Source organism: Thunnus thynnus, chromosome 3 (assembly GCF_963924715.1).
Source record: "Thunnus thynnus chromosome 3, fThuThy2.1, whole genome shotgun sequence".
Taxonomy (NCBI): domain Eukaryota; kingdom Metazoa; phylum Chordata; class Actinopteri; order Scombriformes; family Scombridae; genus Thunnus; species Thunnus thynnus.
Window position 1 is genome coordinate 17,043,489 of NC_089519.1, and position 20,397 is coordinate 17,063,885.

The 20,397-nt window shown below is 39.4% G+C and overlaps 1 protein-coding gene across 7 annotated transcripts in view; it reads left to right on the forward strand.

Moving 5' to 3' along the window:
• The window catches only part of LOC137179643 (teneurin-3), a 370,272-nt gene that overhangs the window by 332,165 nt on the left and 17,710 nt on the right, over positions 1–20,397 (forward strand). For all 7 annotated transcript variants that reach the window (XM_067584473.1, XM_067584474.1, XM_067584475.1 and 4 more), the window contains 12 exons: positions 1,194–1,295; positions 1,471–1,644; positions 1,941–2,000; positions 2,454–2,616; positions 3,056–3,194; positions 3,287–3,392; positions 3,590–3,732; positions 4,188–4,366; positions 8,431–8,535; positions 10,028–10,158; positions 15,754–15,923; positions 18,493–18,619. In XM_067584473.1, coding sequence (XP_067440574.1) covers positions 1,194–1,295; positions 1,471–1,644; positions 1,941–2,000; positions 2,454–2,616; positions 3,056–3,194; positions 3,287–3,392; positions 3,590–3,732; positions 4,188–4,366; positions 8,431–8,535; positions 10,028–10,158; positions 15,754–15,923; positions 18,493–18,619 — 1,599 coding nt within the window. The remainder of the gene's footprint in view (positions 1–1,193; positions 1,296–1,470; positions 1,645–1,940; positions 2,001–2,453; positions 2,617–3,055; positions 3,195–3,286; positions 3,393–3,589; positions 3,733–4,187; positions 4,367–8,430; positions 8,536–10,027; positions 10,159–15,753; positions 15,924–18,492; positions 18,620–20,397) is intronic.

Below are 20,397 nucleotides of genomic sequence, written 5' to 3' on the forward strand. Positions count from 1 at the left end.
TGACTGTATGTCCTTCTCTGCAGTATTAAGCTCAGTTTGACTTCTAGCAGTTATCTGGTTGACCTGCAGAGTTCACTTTTGGAAATAAATGAACTGGCAGCCCACACATCCTCAGGTTTCACAGCTCTTTTTGTAGCTTCATGGTGTTCTATTTTCAAGCATACAGTCACCATAATATGCATTTGAATGCACTTTACAATTACTCCTCGTAGATCTATTTAATGCATCATCATATCAGGGTTTAAACCATGTGAAGATTTAGTAGACCAGTAGATGCTGTGTCTGAAACAGCCCATATTATAGGTGCAGTAGGTCCTGTATATACTATATATAGTACAGTACCAGTCAAAAGTTTGGGCACAGTTTGTCATTCAAAGTGAGGGGAAGGTGTGACAAAACTTTTGACTGGTATTATAGTTAATCTAAGAAATGTAAGGAACGATTACATTTAGATTTGACCAGTTAGCTTTGAAATGATCAAACTTAATGATTAGACCATTTTGTCTGTGCAGTTTCAGGTATATAAACATGATTACTGGACTTGGTCATGACCAAGAATCACTGAAATTCCTCCTCTCTGCTGTAAAGTGGGTTTGTAGCATTTTGCTACTGTTATGTAAAACTTTTAATGATTTTCATGTGGTTATTTAAATTAGGAAAGTATTACATGTTTCTGAATTTGTTGGTAAATTCCATTTCTCGACTGTAAAGTGTGGGTTTTTTATACTTTGTTATTAATGTTTTGCAAATGTCCTCTCAGTCCACTGTAATTTGAACAGAACACTCACATGTTTTTAGGTGAGTTGAATTGGCCATCAGCAACTTTCTCTGAAGTGGTTTCTCTCCCTGTATGTTTCCAGTCTATCTCTGCCAGTCTTTACTAAGGCAGCAGACCTCTGTTCTCACTTTGCCTCGCCATGGGCTGTGCTCTTCAACTCTGACATAATTAAAAATGTTTGTCTTTATATAGATAATCTTTAAAACTTTTGTGGTTATCAAACAGTGCCATTAAGCCTTTGGCACTGATCCATTCAATGCATGGGTCAGTCAGACAAAAAAAAAGTTTGAATTACACTGTACATCAGTACAGTAGTAGAATTAATACTATCACTAGTATAACTATATACAATATAGTTTTATGAAACTGTGTGAAACTTATTCTCCTCCCTCCCCTCTGTCATCTCTACATCCAGGTTCGTTTGGAATGGCCCACAGATCTAGCTATCAATCCCATGGATAACTCCATCTATGTCCTGGACAACAATGTAGTACTGCAGATCACTGAGAATAGACAGGTATTGTCTACAGTAAACCCACACTGACAGTACTGCTACTAGTTTTGGATTTTCACATTATTCATTTTTCAGTAAATTTCCTTTTTGGGGTAAAATACAAAAATCCAAACAATTAATAATAGGATGTGTCGCAGAACACTGAGGTGTGTGTGTGTATGTGTTCGTGTGTGTTCAGGTTCGTATTGTGGCAGGTCGTCCCATGCACTGCCAAGTACCTGGTATAGAATACACTATGGGCAAGAGAGCAGTCCAGACCATGCTAGAGGGAGCTACAGCCATTGCCTTGTCCTACAGTGGCGTCCTCTACATCGCAGAGACAGATGAAAAGAAAATCCACCGCATTCGACAGGTGAGCTTCAGCTTGGAATGTCCTTCCACATCAGGTAGTGAAGTGAAAATCAGGATACTAGATGACAAGACTGTACATCAGATATCAGTCTGTCTGTTGATTTTATTTTATTCATGTCTTTGAGAATGTTCTTTTGCAAAGTGTTGACTTTCTGGTAGCAGATGACATATAACAAAGGCCTGATTTGAACCCCAGATGCAGGCACATCAGCCAATTAAATAATTTCAGTGTGCCATTATTTTTCAATTCTGTCTCCCTAGTGTTTAAATGTGTGTTTCTGGCCATCATTCCACTAGGTGTCAACTGATGGAGAAATTACCCATCTTGCTGGAGCACTATCTGACTGTGACTGCAAGGTACTATATCACAGCTACTTCACATACTGTATGTCATTTCACACAGAAAAGTGTCATGTTCAGTCCTCAGTGTCCTTGTTTCATATCATTATTTCATGTCCTAATCTTAATTCCTTCATTGTAGAATAGCTTGTTTTCCCATCAACACACCAAAGCCACTTCAGTTCATAACAAATGTGTAAAGAATTACATAGATTACATTACATGTAGATACAATACAATACAATGCAGAATTATATAATGGTACAGTTACAGCAGGTACTATCTGCCCATTGAATGTATTAATAATGAAGTTGAATAAAAGATATCAAATTCATGAGAATTTGTGGTCCTGTTGAATTTTTGGTGGTGCCCACCTGTCTCTATAACACATACCAAGTTGAATTATTCTCTCTCACCTCCTTTCTCTTTGTTTTCTACTTCTGCCTATCCCTGCATCCTTCGGTCCTGCAGAACGATGCAAACTGTGACTGCTACCAAACAGGAGACGGCTATGCTAAAGACGCCAGGCTTAATTGTCCCTCTTCTTTGGTGGTGTCTCCGGATGGGACACTCTACGTGGCTGATCTGGGAAACATCCGCATTCGAGCCATACGACGCAACCAACCACCCACTGGTATGTATATACAGTTCTCTGTATTCGTTGAGCCAAAATATTTGAATTTAAAAAAATCTTCTTAAAAGTTCTGAATAGAAATTTAAATCCCACCTTAAATTGCTTGTAAGTCACCCTCCCTCTCGCAGTTGTCACATTATGGTAGACTTTATATAATGTCATGAGGTGTCTACATTCAAATGCATGCCAAGGAATGTGCACCATATGGACTTACACCTGGGACAGAAAGTGTGCTGTACACCAACCACGATCACCATCCAATGTATCATTCATTGGAATTCCATATTGTCATTTTATAATGTGTGGGTCTGTGTAGAAGTGTACTGAGAAATGGATTTGTTAGTTTCTGTATGTGCATATGGATGCTAAATCAAGGTTCAGTGCTTAAATACAGAAAGTTAATATCCCTCTGTCTGTCTGTCTTTCTGTCTGTCCTCAGGCTCTCTGGCTTCAGGTCCTAGCTCCTATGAAGTGGCTTCTCCAGCCTCTCAGGAGCTCTATGTGTTTGATACAAATGGGACTCACCAATTCACCATGTCCCTGGTCACTGGAGACTATAAATACAACTTCAGCTACAGGTTGGTGTGTGTGGAAATGAACAGATATTCTCTCCCATTGTTTATGTGTTTACTCACTCACTGTTTTTTTTTTTCAATTCTCTAACTCTCAGCAATGAGGAAGATGTAACTGCAGTGACTGACAGCAGCGGGAACACACTTCGTATCCGTAGAGATACCAACAGGATGCCTGTACGTGTGGTCGCCCCAGACAATCAGGTGAGTTAGGCTAGACTTTTCCCAGGTTCCATGTAACGCAACAGAAACATTTAACATTATCCAGAAAAGGCTGTAAAAAAAAAAAAAAACTTTTTTAGAAATTTTGTCTCTTCAGCACTGACTCAGATTTGTACAGTAAAGTTGTGGCTGTATTGACAGAATCTGAACATGTAACCGTTTTTTTTTGTCATGTATAGGTCATCTGGCTGACCATCGGGACTAATGGCGGTCTGAAGACTCTAACAGCTCAGGGTCAGGAGCTGGTCTTGTTTAGTTACCATGGCAACAGTGGTTTACTAGCTACCAAGAGCATCCAAATAGGCTGGACTACTTTCTATGAGTGAGCAGTGTTGCTTTGTTTATATTTGAGTGTATGTCTGTACTGTGAATGAGCTGATGGATGGATGGAATTTAAATTTCAAGAACCGTCTACAAGTCTAATAACCAAATTAATGAGAATTAATCCTTCAGAAAATAACAATTCTGACAGAAGTAGATGTCTAGACATATTCTTTTGTAGGACCAGCATACCCTGAACCATTTTCTGACAGGAGACATAAACACAGGAGACAATTTAAATATTATTTCTAATTTAAATTAGTTCAAAACTCTGCTTCCTGCTGGATAGATTCAGTTCATTTAAATTACAACTCCACTAAAAACAGCTTCAGCACACTCAGCTGTAAGAAACTGGCTGCGGCCACATGTGTGTGGGTATCCATAAAGCATATTACAGTAATGGTAACCAATGTCCCTGTACTCTTCTCTCTCTCTTCATCGTCACTGTCCTGGTAGCTATGACAGTGAGGGTCGTCTGACTAATGTGACCTTCCCCACCGGCGTGGTGACCAATCTCCATGGCGACATGTCATCAGGGGCTGTTGCTGTAGACATTGAGACATCAGGAAGGGATGAGGATGTTTCCATAACAACCAACCTGTCATCGATAGACTCCTTCTACACTCTGGTGCAGGGTAAGGTGCTTACACAATTATGTGTGTGTGTGTGCATGCAAGAGAGTGATGGAGAAAGTTTGCAAGAGAGTGTGTGTTGTGACACCATTTATTTTGTGATTAATTTGTAATGAGAATCATACTCAATGATATTGTCCCTGTAGAAACAAAGTGTGAGTATTCAACATTTTTTCAGAAATAGAAAGCGCTTCTTGCCTGGTTTACATTTAGAGCACTGAGGGTAGGCTGTGATTCAGATAGAAATTAGTCACTGTGGAAAAGAAGAAATGAAAGAAGATGCAAGGTTTTTGCCTTACAGCTGCTGTAGTAGTTGGTAGAAAGTAGTAGTTGATGCAGTGCTGAGGTTAGTAAAGAGACACAGTACATATTTCATGGAACTTTAAAGTTCTGGGTCATCATTGATATGTGTCTGGCGTGGTCTTAGGGTCAAGAGACAGTGGCTGAAAAAGTTAGAACAATCTCCTTTACAAAGCACTCTGACAGGAAACCTTCCCTTAACACCATTATAGACATGACTTCACCCTAGAAATCCAGCTTTGTAGTCCTTCAGTGCCTCCACCAGTCCTGCTTTTTTTGAGCAATAGCCAAATAATGACATTTTATATTCAGTTTGCCTTCCACATTATTTAATAGGAAGGAAGTTTACCAAGAACGGTTTTAAAAATGAAAAGGTGTACATGAATATTCTTTCATAGTGAGGTCCATCCAGTTAACACATACAAATTACAGTGATGAGTTTGTGAACCAACGTTCAAAATAAAATGCATAGATGACAATGCAAAACTGATAAATGTATAAAGTGCATAACGTTCATTATTTCTGCAAAGGGAAAGCATTTCTGAAAACGCAAGTCACTGTAGCCTCTGGCTCTGGTGAATGTACCACAGGACCACTGTAGTACTGTACTGACCATGGTTAATATACATGCCTTTGTTCTAATCCATACCAAAAAGGCACATTTAGCAACATTTTCTTTTTAAACAGGGTATTTTTTTTTAATTTTCTGTTTCCAAGCCAAAGTGCTCATGAGTCCTTGTTGATAATGTACAGATGTAATCATGTTAATATGTGCCGCATTTAATGCTGCATTTGCACACAATATCATGAAACCCTTTCCAGTCTTATGACATCTAATAAAATATCCCTACAATAAATGTTAAATTTCTGAAGTTTGTAAGGTTTGTACTCTGTTGAGATTGTGGACAAAGTTTGTGTTTTGTGCAATAAAGGAAACATGCAGATTTCTCTCTAAAAACCCAGTGACACACAATTCCAAATGCAGTAATTGTCTTGTTTGTTTCCCTCATTTCAACAACAATTGATCAGTGTACTGATCAGTGCAAGGAGTGAACTACACATTTACATTAAAAAAACAAAAGGAGCGAACTACGTGGACAGAGTGAATCTGATGAAGCAACATGCAAAATGCGTAGTTAGCTCCTTTTGTTTTTTAATGTAATCCCTTAATAGACAGTGTCTCTCCTAGTATCCTGGTGTGTGCTTGAATACTTTTTTGACTTTCTGTTTCTGGTTCCATTTTAGTCTAGACTTGATACTGAGGGGAATTGCAAAAAGAAAATGCTAGTTTCTCCATCCTCACCATCCGTCACGTCAAACATTCAGCCTAAACGGCAAGGGAAAACAATAATTTAGCACTGATGCCCTTGTTAAATCTGAACTAATGAGCCAGTTGAAGCAAGGCCTCGAGTGGCTGGTAGTGATTTGTTTCAGAGTGAGCTACATGTACCTGGAGTGTGGGGAAAAATAGAGTAGATTCTCCCTCACAGCAGAGCAGTATTGATTGGAATGTAATAAGTTATTCAAAGCCATCGACAAGTGTAGCATTCCTCTCCATCAATTCACGTACATTATTTATCATTTCACCTCCTCACTATCATCAAAACTGCACAATGTGCCAGTGTGCAAGTGGTGTAGGAAATGTGAAATCACATTAGGTCTAGGTGCAGCCCAGAAATGGTAAACAAGGTAATATAGCTGCTATGTTTTGTCATTTTAATGTTGTTGTTTATTGCTTTGTAAAAGATGTGAACGTGTGGGTAATGCAATTCCTGATGCTCTACATGGACAAATACAGTAAATGCTCATGCATTAGTATAGGCTGACTTTAATAAGACTGGTTTGTTCAGTGTGCTGTCTCTTCCCATTCATAGTGTACTGCAAAAGCTTGCTTTTGTGCAGGAAAATTGATGTTGGCAGTTGGGAGTGAAGGTTCAGCTCCACCCAGCAGATTCCCTTCACAAAATGAAGTCACAACATACACATACCATCCATAAACTAACAAAACACTGACATCGCTGTTTGCAGGAATTACATTTTAGACACATTTAAAAGGTTAAAATATCTGTAATAACTTATTATTTGACCCCAGATAATTCAAACCAAGAGTTTAGCCAACCAAGGCTGTGTTTTTTCCCCTGTTTATGTAAAATAGAATTTTTTAGAGTTTAAAAGGAAAATACTGGTGAAAATTTGTTTTATACTTTCATACATAAGTAATTATACTTTGATTGTGTTAAAAGAAAGCTTTTGAAGTTGCTATCAAATCTAGATAACAATTGAGGAAAAATTTGGTCAAAATGATTTTGAGTTCAAACTTGCAGAACTCAGAAGATAGAAAGACTTGACAATAATTGCTGGAGATATAATGTCTCTGGATCAGTGGCGGCTGGTGACTCAAAAAATAATCAATATTCAATGCTAAATTATTGTTAAATTAAATGGTAATATGAAGCATAATACCTTCCTCTTTTAAACACGGTAGTGAATGAAACAGCCTGTGTCCACATCATCAAAACTTGATGATAACTTAGAAACATGAACACACATCTTGTCCTGCAGCTTGTTGAACGAGCCACAAAACTAACATTCACCGGGGAAAAGTGCACCGCTAATGTCAGTTAGCAGCTACATAGCTAATTAGCTGCTCAGCTGCAGCACATTAAACAGCAGGTAAACATCACAATGTAAAGTCTATGGGCCGAGCTGGAACTCACGGGCGGGGCCGGGGGGGAACACTACTGCACATATTAAGTGGGCTGCACAACGCGGAAGCAAACCCGGAAGCTAGAAACTTTTTTTGGCGTTTGCGCCAGGCGAGCAGTTTTTATTGGACTGAGTGGGCGCCATTTTTAGTCCGATATCCAGCTCTTATAATACGTTCATGATCTCGTTCTGCGGAGGACAGCAGGCACCCATCCTCCTCTGTCCCCTACTCTCCCCCACTGCCCCCCACCACCACTTCATGCAGACTGCTCTTTCTCCTCCTGCCCTGCAGGTGTTGCTGTTGAAGCATTTTAAACAGAATTTCAATAATGGATTTTTTCCAAAGAAGAGAGAAAATTTTTTTTTATAAATAATACTGAGATTTGATAATGGTTTATTTCAACCAAACATTCCTTTTTATATTTTGATCTCCCTCTTGCCTCTCAAAAAATAGAGGAGGAGCAACTTCCTCTGCCTCTATGGACCAGCCTCCACTGCCCTGGATTGTGCAGAAATAAAATTTGGAGGAAAAAAGATGGGTGTTTTTTTCCACATCAATACAACATACTATTAGTTTTTTTTATTATGAACTACTTTGATTAGTTGTTAAAAAGACAATCAATTGAAGAGGAATTATATTTACCTGATGTTGTATCAGATGGAAGGAAGAAGAACTTAAAATGTCTACAGACTAAAAAGACTTTCCTTCTCTCTCTCACTCATTCACACACACACACACACACACACAAACACACACACACACACTCATACTCATGGCCATTAGTCCTGCGAGAGGTCAAGGGGAGCCTAATTAAAAGAGGCAGTGGGATGTTAATACCTGCTCTGTGCTCCATTAGAAGGTTCAAACACTGCCCATGGAAATTAATTGTACTGTTCTCTCTCCTTCCACTTATCTCTTTAACTCCCTCGCTCTCTTGTACTTTTTTGCTCTCCTCTCCTTTTCTTTCTTTCCCTCTCCTTCACCCTCAGATCAGTGGTTTTAATAAATGCATTGGGTCATTCATGATAAATGTATGTCCCTCTATCTGTCTCCCATATAGACCAGCTTCGCAACAGCTACCAGGTGGGTAATGACCATTCGCTAAGGGTTATCTATGCCAATGGGATGGATACACACTATCAGACAGAGCCCCATATACTAGCAGGTAAGCCGCTTTGAGCACATTATCCTAAATGTATGAGCTTTCATGTTTGTTATTGTTGGATGATTTTATTTTGATTTACACTGTATGTGTAAAGCATTGAACAAAGGCTCTCTACATGGTGAATGCTTATGAGTTGAAAATTGCTCAATACACCATGTCCCAGATTTCCATGAAAATGGTTTTCAGTCAAGAGTTTTGGTGTCACATGCTGTTTTAAAGGCCTTTTTCCATGATGCCAACATGACCCTCTGCAGGTAAACACCATTTGATGGGCCTGTTTGTGGAAAGGATCATAGTGGGGTATCAGGGTCAGTGTCATTTTTTCAGTTGTTCTGTTCTGGTACAAGCTGCTGCCTGTCCAGCTCTGATGATACAGTGTTTTCAGCTCGCAGTTTGATTTGCACTGTATCAGAAAACATCAAAATAATAACAGAAAATATCAGATTTGAATGCCTTTGATCTCATCGCACAGTGAATTTACTGCAAATCATTTATACTTTACATTGTTGCTGATCAGAACCAAACCTGAATGTGTAAAAATCATCTTATAGAGACTTCAACTGTGCTAGTTATACTAACAGCGATCGCAACAATTGTGTCTGCTTATATTTGTGTCAAGATTTTGTTATCATTACATCGTAATATAGTGCTGACATTTCAGATTTACAAGCCTGCATTTGCAGCTGAACTACCAAACTGCATAACTTTCACAACAGTAAATACAGAAGTGATGTTCACAGTGATGGATTGCAGGTTGATTTTTGTATCAAGGTCCAAAACACACTGCATGCTTTCATAGCAATTAAAAGTATTAGAATTGTATTAAATGGGCAACATTAGAAGATTGAAACCACAGCATAATAAAAAGAATATTCCACAGCTTTGGGGAATTGTTTCATTGGTCAATTCAGCCATAGAAAGCCTCAGCGTATACTGTGCGAATTTTGAAACGGAAACATAAAATGTGTGCAGATAACAGTAAACAGTAAACCAATTACAGCACTTCCATAATTCGGCCCATCATCTTTCCACACTCATTCACAAACAAGCAGTGAGCATGCAGGGCTCTTTATAGCCCATGCAGTGAGACTAATGGCCTCTGTAAATGATCAAAATCCATGCTGTCATGTGTTAGATTCTATTTGAGCAACTAAATCTGCTGAAGTGTATTTACCTTGATAAAGAAATACATCAGTAACACTGTATTACAGTACTAGCATGATTAGGATGACCCGCCATCCACTTGCATCAAAAAGTGTGCATTTATTTACAGAGAGTGACTCAAAAGTATGTCATCAAATAAACTAAGCAGACAGCAGGCTCTACTCTAATATTTACACACACAGCAGATGTCATGCTGATGCTTAAGTGTACAGCACATATTTACTGCTTTAAAGATTGAACTTTGACTTGCATATTCTGTTTTAGATTTATTTTTCACTACTGTATTAAGTATTGTTGGTCTTCTCGTCTTTTTTGTACCTGAATCCAGGCGCTGCCAACCCAACTGTAGCCCGACGCAACATGACCCTGCCAGGAGAGAATGGCCAGAACCTGGTGGAGTGGAGGTTCAGGAAAGAACAGACACGAGGAAAAGTCATCGTCTTTGGAAGAAAGCTCAGGGTGAGTAGCTCTCCAGCTGAAGCTTCCCACAAGAAGAGAATGGAAAGCTTCGGTACTGAATACTGACCTTCAAGCAATTAGGTTATTTCTTCACTGAAAGAAGAAATAGGGTCAGACAGTCTTTAATTGAAAATTGGATCTGACTCCTTCCATGTGGTCCAATAAAGAGGATCCAGTTTTATTAATCAAATATTTATTGAAGAACAGCACACTATGGGAGGCCCTGAACTGAATTAATTGTACTTATTTCATAAATTATAAACATTTTCATATCTGAATATGTAAAACATTGTAATTATTTTTCCATCCATCCATTATCCATCATTGGGCTAGAGGTGGGATACACAGTTGAAGGGTCACCAGTCCATCACAGGACTAGCACACATTGTATAGACAAACACATACACACCCACAGATAGTTCAGAGTTTCAAATTCACCTGCATACAGAGGGGTGACAGCTGACCACTGGATATAAACCTAGCATTTTCTTTCTACAAGGCAACAATGCTCACAAACAAGAGTCATGTGACACCCTTCTGATCATTTTTCCCCCTCTGTGAGCAGCATGTTGTGGGCTAGAGTGTGTTTCTGTCTAGCATGGCATTGTGTCTGTTGTTCTTACAAGCTATTAGGAGAGGAGGAAGGGACAGTGATTTGTCTGCAGTGCTTGAATATTACATGAAGTGCTCTCTTACTAGCCCAGCCTAATGGGAGGAAAACAGTGTAGTTGTGTGGCCTCTGCAGGGTTTGATTCGCACAGTGGTGCCATTCTCAGCATGGGCCAATAAACCCTAATGAATATAACAGCATGTGTGGTCCACTAGCAGTAATGGGGAGTGTTGTATTGTGAGCTAGCAGTAATGAGTTGTAGGCACTGTAGATGTGATTTTGTAAATGCGTTCAAAGGTGAGCATAAATCCAGTATGTGTACTGTATGTGTCAGCTACATGTATGTGATTTGTGTGTGTGAGAATTTGTCTTCACCAACACAATGACAGTCCAGCTGTCTTGTAGCAGCAAGAAGATGCCAATTTAAACCATTAATGATGATGGGGTGATTGTAGGGATGGCTGAACAGCAGTCAACTTTAATCCAATTTTTCTCCTAAATGCTAATATTCTTACTGTTTTTATGTGGTGTGCTATTCCTTGTGCACAAGGTACCAGTTAATGGGAAACTGCATGTTTAAGCAGCTTGTTGGATGAAGTAATGAAAACATCAACTGTCACAGAATGTCAATGCTGGCAAGTTTTATGAGATGATAAATTGATCATGCAGGACAGCTGGTGATGGGATTTTTGTATTTGTTAATCAACTGCTGCTTCCACTGTTGTTTTTGTCACTAATGTATGGATGATAGACATACAGCGGATTCAGAGGATGTTCTTAGTCAAATCAGCATTTTTAGGAGCCCATTCTCTGCTCCACACAAGATGTTTATGTACAATTTCAAAATGTTGTAAGTGCATTATACCAACCAGGCTGATGGGTACCAGATCAAAGCAACTGACCTGTGTAACCCTTACTTACAGTTCATATTCTGACCCTTCACAGTATCCCAGTAATACATGCTGTGTGGTTGTGGGTAGCCCTGTGCTATTGTGTGACCAAACTCTGTGTGCAAAAAGTACACGTGCACATGCAGTGCACGTGTACTATTTGCGTGTGTAGGTAGGGGTCTGTGGCAAGTTTGTGTCCAGGGCCCATGGCCATGATAATCCGTCCATGGTTCTCATGTATGCTGCAGCTGCTGGCATCCCAGTGCTGCTGCTTATTTTGTGCAAACAATTAATATAGGATAATTAATCAACTTAAACTCTGCAGTTCTACTCCTCCTCTGCATATTTGAAAGTCCTCTTTTATGCTTTTAAGTATATACAATATTCTTAAATAAACAGACACAAAATTGTGTTTCGAAATTTGCTGTTTAGTGTTTGAAAAGAGCACAAGTTCTATCACAGTTTTGTCCAAATACTTAAATGTTTAATGAATGAAGGTAACCACGCAGTGCCAGCTGTGCGTAAAGTAAACCTGTTTTAAAATGTTTTCACAGACATCTTTAATGTGTTCACGGCATATAGGATGTATGCCTACTCTGTTTAGGAAGGAGCGTGCATGGCACAGGACCTCCAGTTGTCAGAGGCTATTTTACACACTGATTATATGGATACATGTCCTTGTGCAGAATGACTACTGAAAATATTTTGAGACTTGATTCTAAGTGGCATAACTGAAAACTCACTGTGATGATCCTCGTGACAGAAAAACAGACAGATCTGTCATTTCATAAAAGGTGCAGACAGATTTGATGGAGCTCAGGATGCATCCTGAGGACAGCCACATTACTTCAAATGATTTTACTGTTCAACTTGGAATCTGTGAGTAACAGCTTTCTTGTCTGATGTTTAGAAAATGCAGAACATTAATTACCGTAGATCCTGAACAATCCTATCACCATGTCAGAAGATTTAAATAATTAAATAATGAAGTTACCTCTGCTGTGCCATCTGTGTAAACTGATGTACAGTCCCTCTCTCAAATCAGAGACCAGTGTTTCCCCTAGGTTTACTGCTTTGGCCTGGCGGGAGCAGCGGCTGTGGAGGGGAGGGGGTCTGAGTAAAGGGTTGTGGGAGACTCTCTGTTTCTCTGTTTAGCGTTGTCAAGTCAGGCTAACCCATTTTTGCTAGCTTTGGGGCTAACCCCCTTCACTTTTCCAGCAGTTGGGGAAACCTCAGACATGACTTTTCTTGGTCTTGAGAAGCTGCAGCATTTATTAACTGACACACTGTAGCTTGTACTGTACATTTACTGCCAGATTGACGACTTACTGCTGACATTTTCCTCTGCTCCGCTCGCATTCATCGTCACTTTTCTGCCGCTCGCTCTCTCATTTCACCACTCACTCACTACGCACACATATTATGCACTGCCCTATTCCTTAAAAGGAGCTACGCTACGTTAACTCACGCTTTGGAACAGCACTGCTCAGTGGCTCCCAAATGCTATTGATTTCCGAATTAATGGATATTTGACGTTATTTTTGACATTAAAACATATTTTTTGGCCTGGTGGGGGTTCTCGCTGGCCTGGTGGCCCGCCAAGCCTGTACAATTATAGGGGAGACCATAGATGAAATACACACATCGCTCTTGCTGCTGTGTGGTGACGACAGCTGATTAATAAACATCGAAATATCCCACATTCCCACTACAAGTTGTTGTGGGAAACTCCCTCATCCAACAGAATGTATTTCTGAACTGTACTTCTGAACTCCGGGTCATTGGATTACACTCTTGGATCATATTGGTAAGAATCTTCCTCAAAAATTGTTATGATTCTCACGTCAATCTGCAGTAGATGAAAAAGCAAAACTTTACATAAATGAAAGGTGTTTTGTGATTTTGGAGACATCTCTGTGCGTGCGCCTCAGCCAACTGAAGCCGAATGAGCGTAATTGCCCTGCGTGTGTGATAAAAGGTGGTCTGAGCAGGTTTTTTCGCAGATACAATTTTATGCCAAAATGAGCACCAAAATTGCACTGTGCAGACTAATCTGCATAAATCTGTTTCTTCTGCCACGCTGGCGCAAGCACGCTTGGTTGGTGCCAGGAAATGACCAAACAAGCACTGATGCTAAAAAAAATAGACTTGCGCCTTAGAAAAATTGCATAAAGACTGCGTTTGGCTCAGCACTGGCCTTGTGCCTATAGGACAATACAGCCCTAAAAATCAGACTACTGTGAGTGAAAAACAGAATGTGTTGAAATTGGCTTGAGATTGGGTTAATGAGCACATGTATAAGTACAGTAAATATAGCTCAGAGGGCTTACAAAGTAATAGAATAAATAAAATAAACATTTTTACAATAGTGTTAGAAAAATGTATGTCCAGTCCAGGTTGGGGCATTTTGTGCAAACAAATGACTATCTGAGTTCTGTTTGGTGTTGCATTGAAATAAAAGTCACAATTTGCTTGGACCTACATGAAGACGACAGGCCCTGCCAATCTGCAAAATGATTTGTTTCCCCTGATATGGGGTGGCTCACACTCTGCATGGCTTTTGGCTGTTATCCCAATGGTCTTGTTTTTCATCCAGTTGGCTACTAGCCACCGTCCCAATATCCTCCTTCTGTGCCCCTTTATTCACCTTACTGCATTCAACTGGTGCTAATTTATAAATGAATGAGTGGCTGAATAAAAAGATGAGAAGAATGACTCTTGAACGTTGTCCAGCAAGACTCTCTCTTTAATGAAATTGGTCTGTAAAACAATTGATTGACTAATTCATAGTATTTCCCCTTGCTTCAATGATCTGTAAGGTTAGTTTAACTCCAGACCTGGGCTATCTGTCTTCGTGAATTGCAGTTTGAGCAAACAGCACGTCATTTAGAAAGCGATAAAGAGAGACTAGCTGGCTCTGAGATTCTACAGTGTTTTATGGGTCTTGGATCAGAAGTTTGTTTTAATTCACTGGCTGAGGCACAGATGTTGAAATGGACAGCAAGTTATTAACAAGAATTGAACACCTTGGCTTATTTATTGTTTTTGTGTGTGTTTAGTCAGGTGGCCAATCCTTCATGATGAAGCATTTTTGTTGGATGTTATTGTGGACCAATACTTTAAACGAAATAACAGAAAGAACAGACTGAGTGACATTTGAGCCCATATAGCCCCAGTCACTACGTGTCTTCATTTGTTTGTTTGTCAAAATGACCTAATATCCTCAAGCTATTACAAACAGTATGGCTGACATTCATCAGTCAGTTGACTAGTGTGTCTACATATGGTCATGAAATTTACTGAGCCTATTCATGCTCTGCAGAGTAGGAACCCTTTCCAATTTGGACGTCACAGGAATGTTTCTTCAGCACCACCACCAGGACAAAACTTACTACACAAGATACCTTGTCTCATCATCTAAGCACTCACAATAATAGTGTGTTGTTCAATCCATCCCACACTTTCACAATGTAGAGTGTCATCATATAGGAGTCTCTAACAGGGTTCATGACAAGACTGATGTTCAGAGCAGGGATTCAGAATAGCTGCATGCAATATTATCCCTTTTAGATCCTAAATTGATTGATCAGCCTAGGCATTGATTCTACAAGTCTCTGGAACTCTTCTGGAAGGATGAACACCATTCTTCCAAAAGATATTCCCTCATTTGGTGTTTTGATGATGACATGTCAGTCCAAAATCTCCCATTGGTTTTCAATTGGGTTGAGATCTGGTGACTGTGAAGGTCATAGCATATGATTCACATCATTTTCATACTCATCAAACCATTCAGTGACCCCTCATGCCCTGTGAATTGGGGCATTGTCATCCTGGAAGAAACCACTCCCATCAGGATAGAAAGGTTTCATCATAGGATAAAGCTGATCACTCACAACATCTTTGTAATGATTAGCAGTGATCCTTCCCTCTAAGGGGACAAGTGGACCCAAATCATGCCAGCAAAATGCATAACAGAGCCACCAGATCCCCTCACTGTAGGGGTCAAGCATTCAGACCTATACTGGTTTTTCCTTTAATTTGTCACCCCTCTGTATATGCTTTCTTTATTTATTTATTTTTTCTCCACCCTTCCAGGTGAATGGTAGGAACCTGCTGTCTGTGGATTATGATCGTTCACTGCGAACAGAGAAGATTTATGATGACCACAGGAAGTTCCTGCTGAAGATCATTTATGACACCCAAGGCCATCCAACACTCTGGGTTCCCAGCAGCAAACTACTGTCGGTTAACTTGACATACTCCAGGTGAGCCCTTCTTTACCGTGTATTTACTATTCTAGGATGTTCTCAGGGCAGTGGGGACACCAAGGTATTGTTTCTGGGACTTTGTAGGTTTTAACACCCTGATGAGGAGTTCTGCAATCTACACAGAAATTACATATGGTGTGTTCTTTAGGCGAATTATTTTCTAATTAAATGAAGAAATCATAATTTTTCCACCAGAAATGGGTTTCACATATGCTCTGTTAAGTATTGTGTATAATTTTTGTGAAACAAAAACCATACAGTGGTTGAGTGAGTTAGAGAGTAAATGAAGAGAGCGAGTAACGCTAGCAAGAACAAAGCACTGAATCAGATAAATAAAACATTATTTTCTGATTGTTTCACCGCGGTTATGTCCTAAGGCACAAATAAACACACTCACACCTCCACACAACCCTGCAGAAGGGGCTGCATTGCCGGATTTTGTGTGAATGCAGCCGACACGCATGTTTCATCCTGTCCGCTGTGGCCTCTCTGCTCTGCGTGTGTGTGTGGAGCTCAGACCTCCCCTCGGTTAAGCAGACAGAGAGCAGAGGAGAGAGACGTTTATATAGAGTCCCGACCTCACATCCTGCAAGCTGTTATTGGCTGAGGGCTACACACCCACTGCCCAAAGGTTGACACCCAGAAACATCCCGATCACAGCAAAATAATAAGAAAAATATAGCCATAATTGGCAATAATCAGGGTCCAAGCAGATTGCGAAAAATTGCAAAATTTGACATTTTTAGAGCAGAAGACCAGATGCAGATGACTTGAGAGATTAAAATGATGAAAGAATATTGACTCTAGGCCCAGCCATTTTCAAGATAATTGTGAAAATGAAGACTTATTATTACAGCGTCACGTTGAGGTCAGTGAGTGTCATTATATGTGCCTGAGTAGGGGGTGGAATTTGCAACCCATCTGCCAATTTTTGGTGCTTACGGTTTTTGCTGCACAAACACTTTTAGCAGAGAAAAATAATAATAAAAATACATTTTCATGGGGTCACAATAGGCAACTTTTGACTTAATATCACCTCAATAAGCACCTGAAAACATACCATACTTCCTACCTGGTTGCCTAGTAGAACTTTCCCACCCAGTGATTTGAATCCTGGGCCTTTGTTTCATAGTCAAAGGTCTAGGGTTCCATCCCCTGGACTATTGACTCATAGCTGAATACAGCGGAAGTCTATGGGACTTACTGCAGCTGAAGTTCAAATATTCACCAAAATTACCGATTTACAGATTAATAGCTGTAAGACTAATGACATGATTGTTATCAACAAAGAGGTGTCTTCTGATATTTTCATGAATTGTGCTTGGTGCCAGGTTGGATTCAAACCAGTGACCTTACAGTTATAAAGCATAAGCACTAGACGGTCAGGAAAACACAGATGCCACTGACAGTAGCTGACACTAAACATTTACTTAGTTCTGTATATGGTAAAGCACTGCATTAAAGTCAATAAGAGTGAATAACTTGGATGAATGAAGTGTGTGTGATGCATGCAAATTTATATTTGTTGTAATAAGCTATGCCCACTTTAATCAATCATTACTAAATTTTATGCATCGACGGAGTCATCGCCCTAGATTGTGCAAACCGAATATCATACGAATTCATGCAGCTGATTACAAGATATAAACTTCTCACATTTGTGGCTCCCTGTAGTGGCAGAATATCCTAGCATACGAATACATTCACCAAGTTTGGTTACAAAAGCTTAAGCCAATTTTGATTTATTTATTTATTTGATTTATGTAAAATTGAACTTATAGACACAAGTCTAAAAATGTGTCATTTTAAAACGGATTGACATACTGAAATTTCCTTGATAACTTTTGATCAGTGAAGTCCATAGATGATCCTAAGTTTCGGGACAAGTGGTCCAATGGTTTCTAAGGAGTTCTCGAAAACAGGTTTTTGAGAGAATTGAGAAAGTGACAAAATTTGACATTTTTAGAACAGAAGAATATTGGAGCAAAGATGCAGAGGAGTCCTAGGAGTTTATGTGCCTGAGTAGTGGGTGGAATTTGCAACTCACCTGCCAATTTTGGTGACTTTTGGTCTTACTGTTTTTGCTACATGAACAGTATTGGCGGAGAAAATAAGGAGGAAGAGGAAGAAGAATGACAACAAAAACTCCAGTAGCGAGCTTCACTGCTTGGAACCCTAATAATAAATTACAGACAGAGGGCAGCGTCTCTGTAGATATTGACACTGCCACACACTTCTAGTGGGTCATAAGTGATGATTGAGAGGGATTATTTTTGCATGAGTCTGCACATTGTATTTTTTTAGTAAAATCATGCTAATATGCTAATATGGGAACTCTGCAGATTTTACAAATCATCATGTGTTTCCAGGTGTTGGGGAGTACTACTGCATATGTTTAAAAGTTTTGTGGCTCAAGAGGAAGCTGTGTGAAATCCAATAAATTGCCTGTCGCTCAAAAACACATCTACTTGTAGTGCCATGGTTCTTCTTATGAGTCTTTCTGTGACCAGATATAAATCCTCCACATAGTCTTATATGTGTGTGTGTATCTTGTGTGTGTGTCCAGTACGGGACAGGTGACAGGCCTACAGAGAGGTCCGACCACAGAGAAATGGGAGTACGACAGTCAGGGGAGAATCATTTCTCGGGTTTTTGCTGACGGAAAGACATGGAGCTACACTTACCTGGATAAGGTACAGGATGACTCGTACAGACTTTTCACTATAAGAGCAAATGTATCTAGATATCATCATCATTGTATTCAGTACTTTTATCATTACTATCATCACTTTTCATGTATATTTAGAGTATATCATGAAGGATGAGACAAAAGGCCATACATGTCATACTCAAGGAGAACCAGATTCCACACGCACATTCTCACACACACACAACCATACACACTCTCTTTCTCAAGGAGGTACTGTGATAGAGATGCTGCTCAATTCTGCAGAGACAAGATGAAAAAAAGATAAATGGCATGCATATATGCACTAAAAAGCACAGACACTTGTGTGCTTTCTGTGTGTTCTCTGTTTCTTCCACACACAAAGCAAGGTTACTGTTTTCAGGATGAGGAAAGATAGAAGGGTGGGGGGAGGAAGGGAGGAGAGGAGAGGGCTTTTGATAGTTAAAAAGAAATGAAACACAGCTCCTTAGTCTCTTAAGGAGAAAGTGAGAGGAGGAAAGAGAGAGGAGACATACAACAGTTAAAACAAACAGACATGAAAAGAAATGTAACCCAGTTTTTTGTAGTAAAATATGTGTTTCTCCTCCCTTGCAAGAGCACTGTGATTGTAGCCAAACATATGTGACTTTGAGAGAAGGTCGGGTCATACCATTTCATTACATTTTAGTGGGAACAGGACTCACAGGTGAGGAGGTGGACACAGTTTAAAAGTCAAATCAGTAAGCTCTCTGTTTGCTTCATGTTTACAATAAAAAAAGGGAGCATGGCAAAGTAGCATCTGAGTTGAACCTGGCAGGTCCAGATCTGTAACAGAGTCAACCTGTGATCCCAAGAGCTAGAGAGAGACATATTTCACTATTTAAAATAGATGATGTTAAAATGGATGGCACTGGTACTGTCCTAAACCTTAACAAATGATAATTACAAAAATGCTGCACCACCACTATGCCTATGTTTATGGTTTGGTTAGGTTTATGCAACTAAAGTACCTGGTTAAGATTAGGTAAATATCTATATTGTTAAAAGAAACCAACATTAACTGTAAGTACAAGACGTAATGCAGACTGCATTCTCCAGTGTCAAATACTTTAAATGCTTAATATCTGCACCCCTCAGAGATTTTGTGGTGCTATATTAACATTCTGCTACTTCCACTTGTGCTTTCGACAGCCAACAATCATTATCTGCATTACCACAAGAAGTTGCTCGTCAGGAAAATGTAAACATAGGTCATTTTAAGGGTTGGAACAAATGACCAGTTGTTTTCAGTTTTCATGGAGCTAACATCTTGCGGCCATTAGAGAGACTGCATCTTAGCATCTTAAGAATCAGCTCATCATCCAGCTGTGGTGGATTCTACAAGATCATTAGCAATGACATATTTGTCCCATTAGTCAATGATACAGGTCCATTACAGCTTTAGATTACTTAAGGACACTTTGTACACAATTCTCTGAATGATAGAATAACATAGTAGAACAAATTCAATTAGTATGTAGATAAAGTAGATTAATGACATCACATTTGATTAATTTATAATAGACATTTTATTTATGCATAAGGTAGGCTTTTCAAGACATGCAAACTTTTTGTAGTGGCAGTGTTTTTATAAAAAGTCTGTATTGTGAGAGGGTATTTGTTATGGGGGCAAAAAAGGAAAACAGAGGAAACTATAAGGAAGCATTCCAAGAGAAATTGTTTTTTTTTTTTCCTGAGTGACAGTTTTGGGGAAAAAAATGGAAGCAAAACTCTAGTCAATAATGAATAAAACAGGAAAAACTG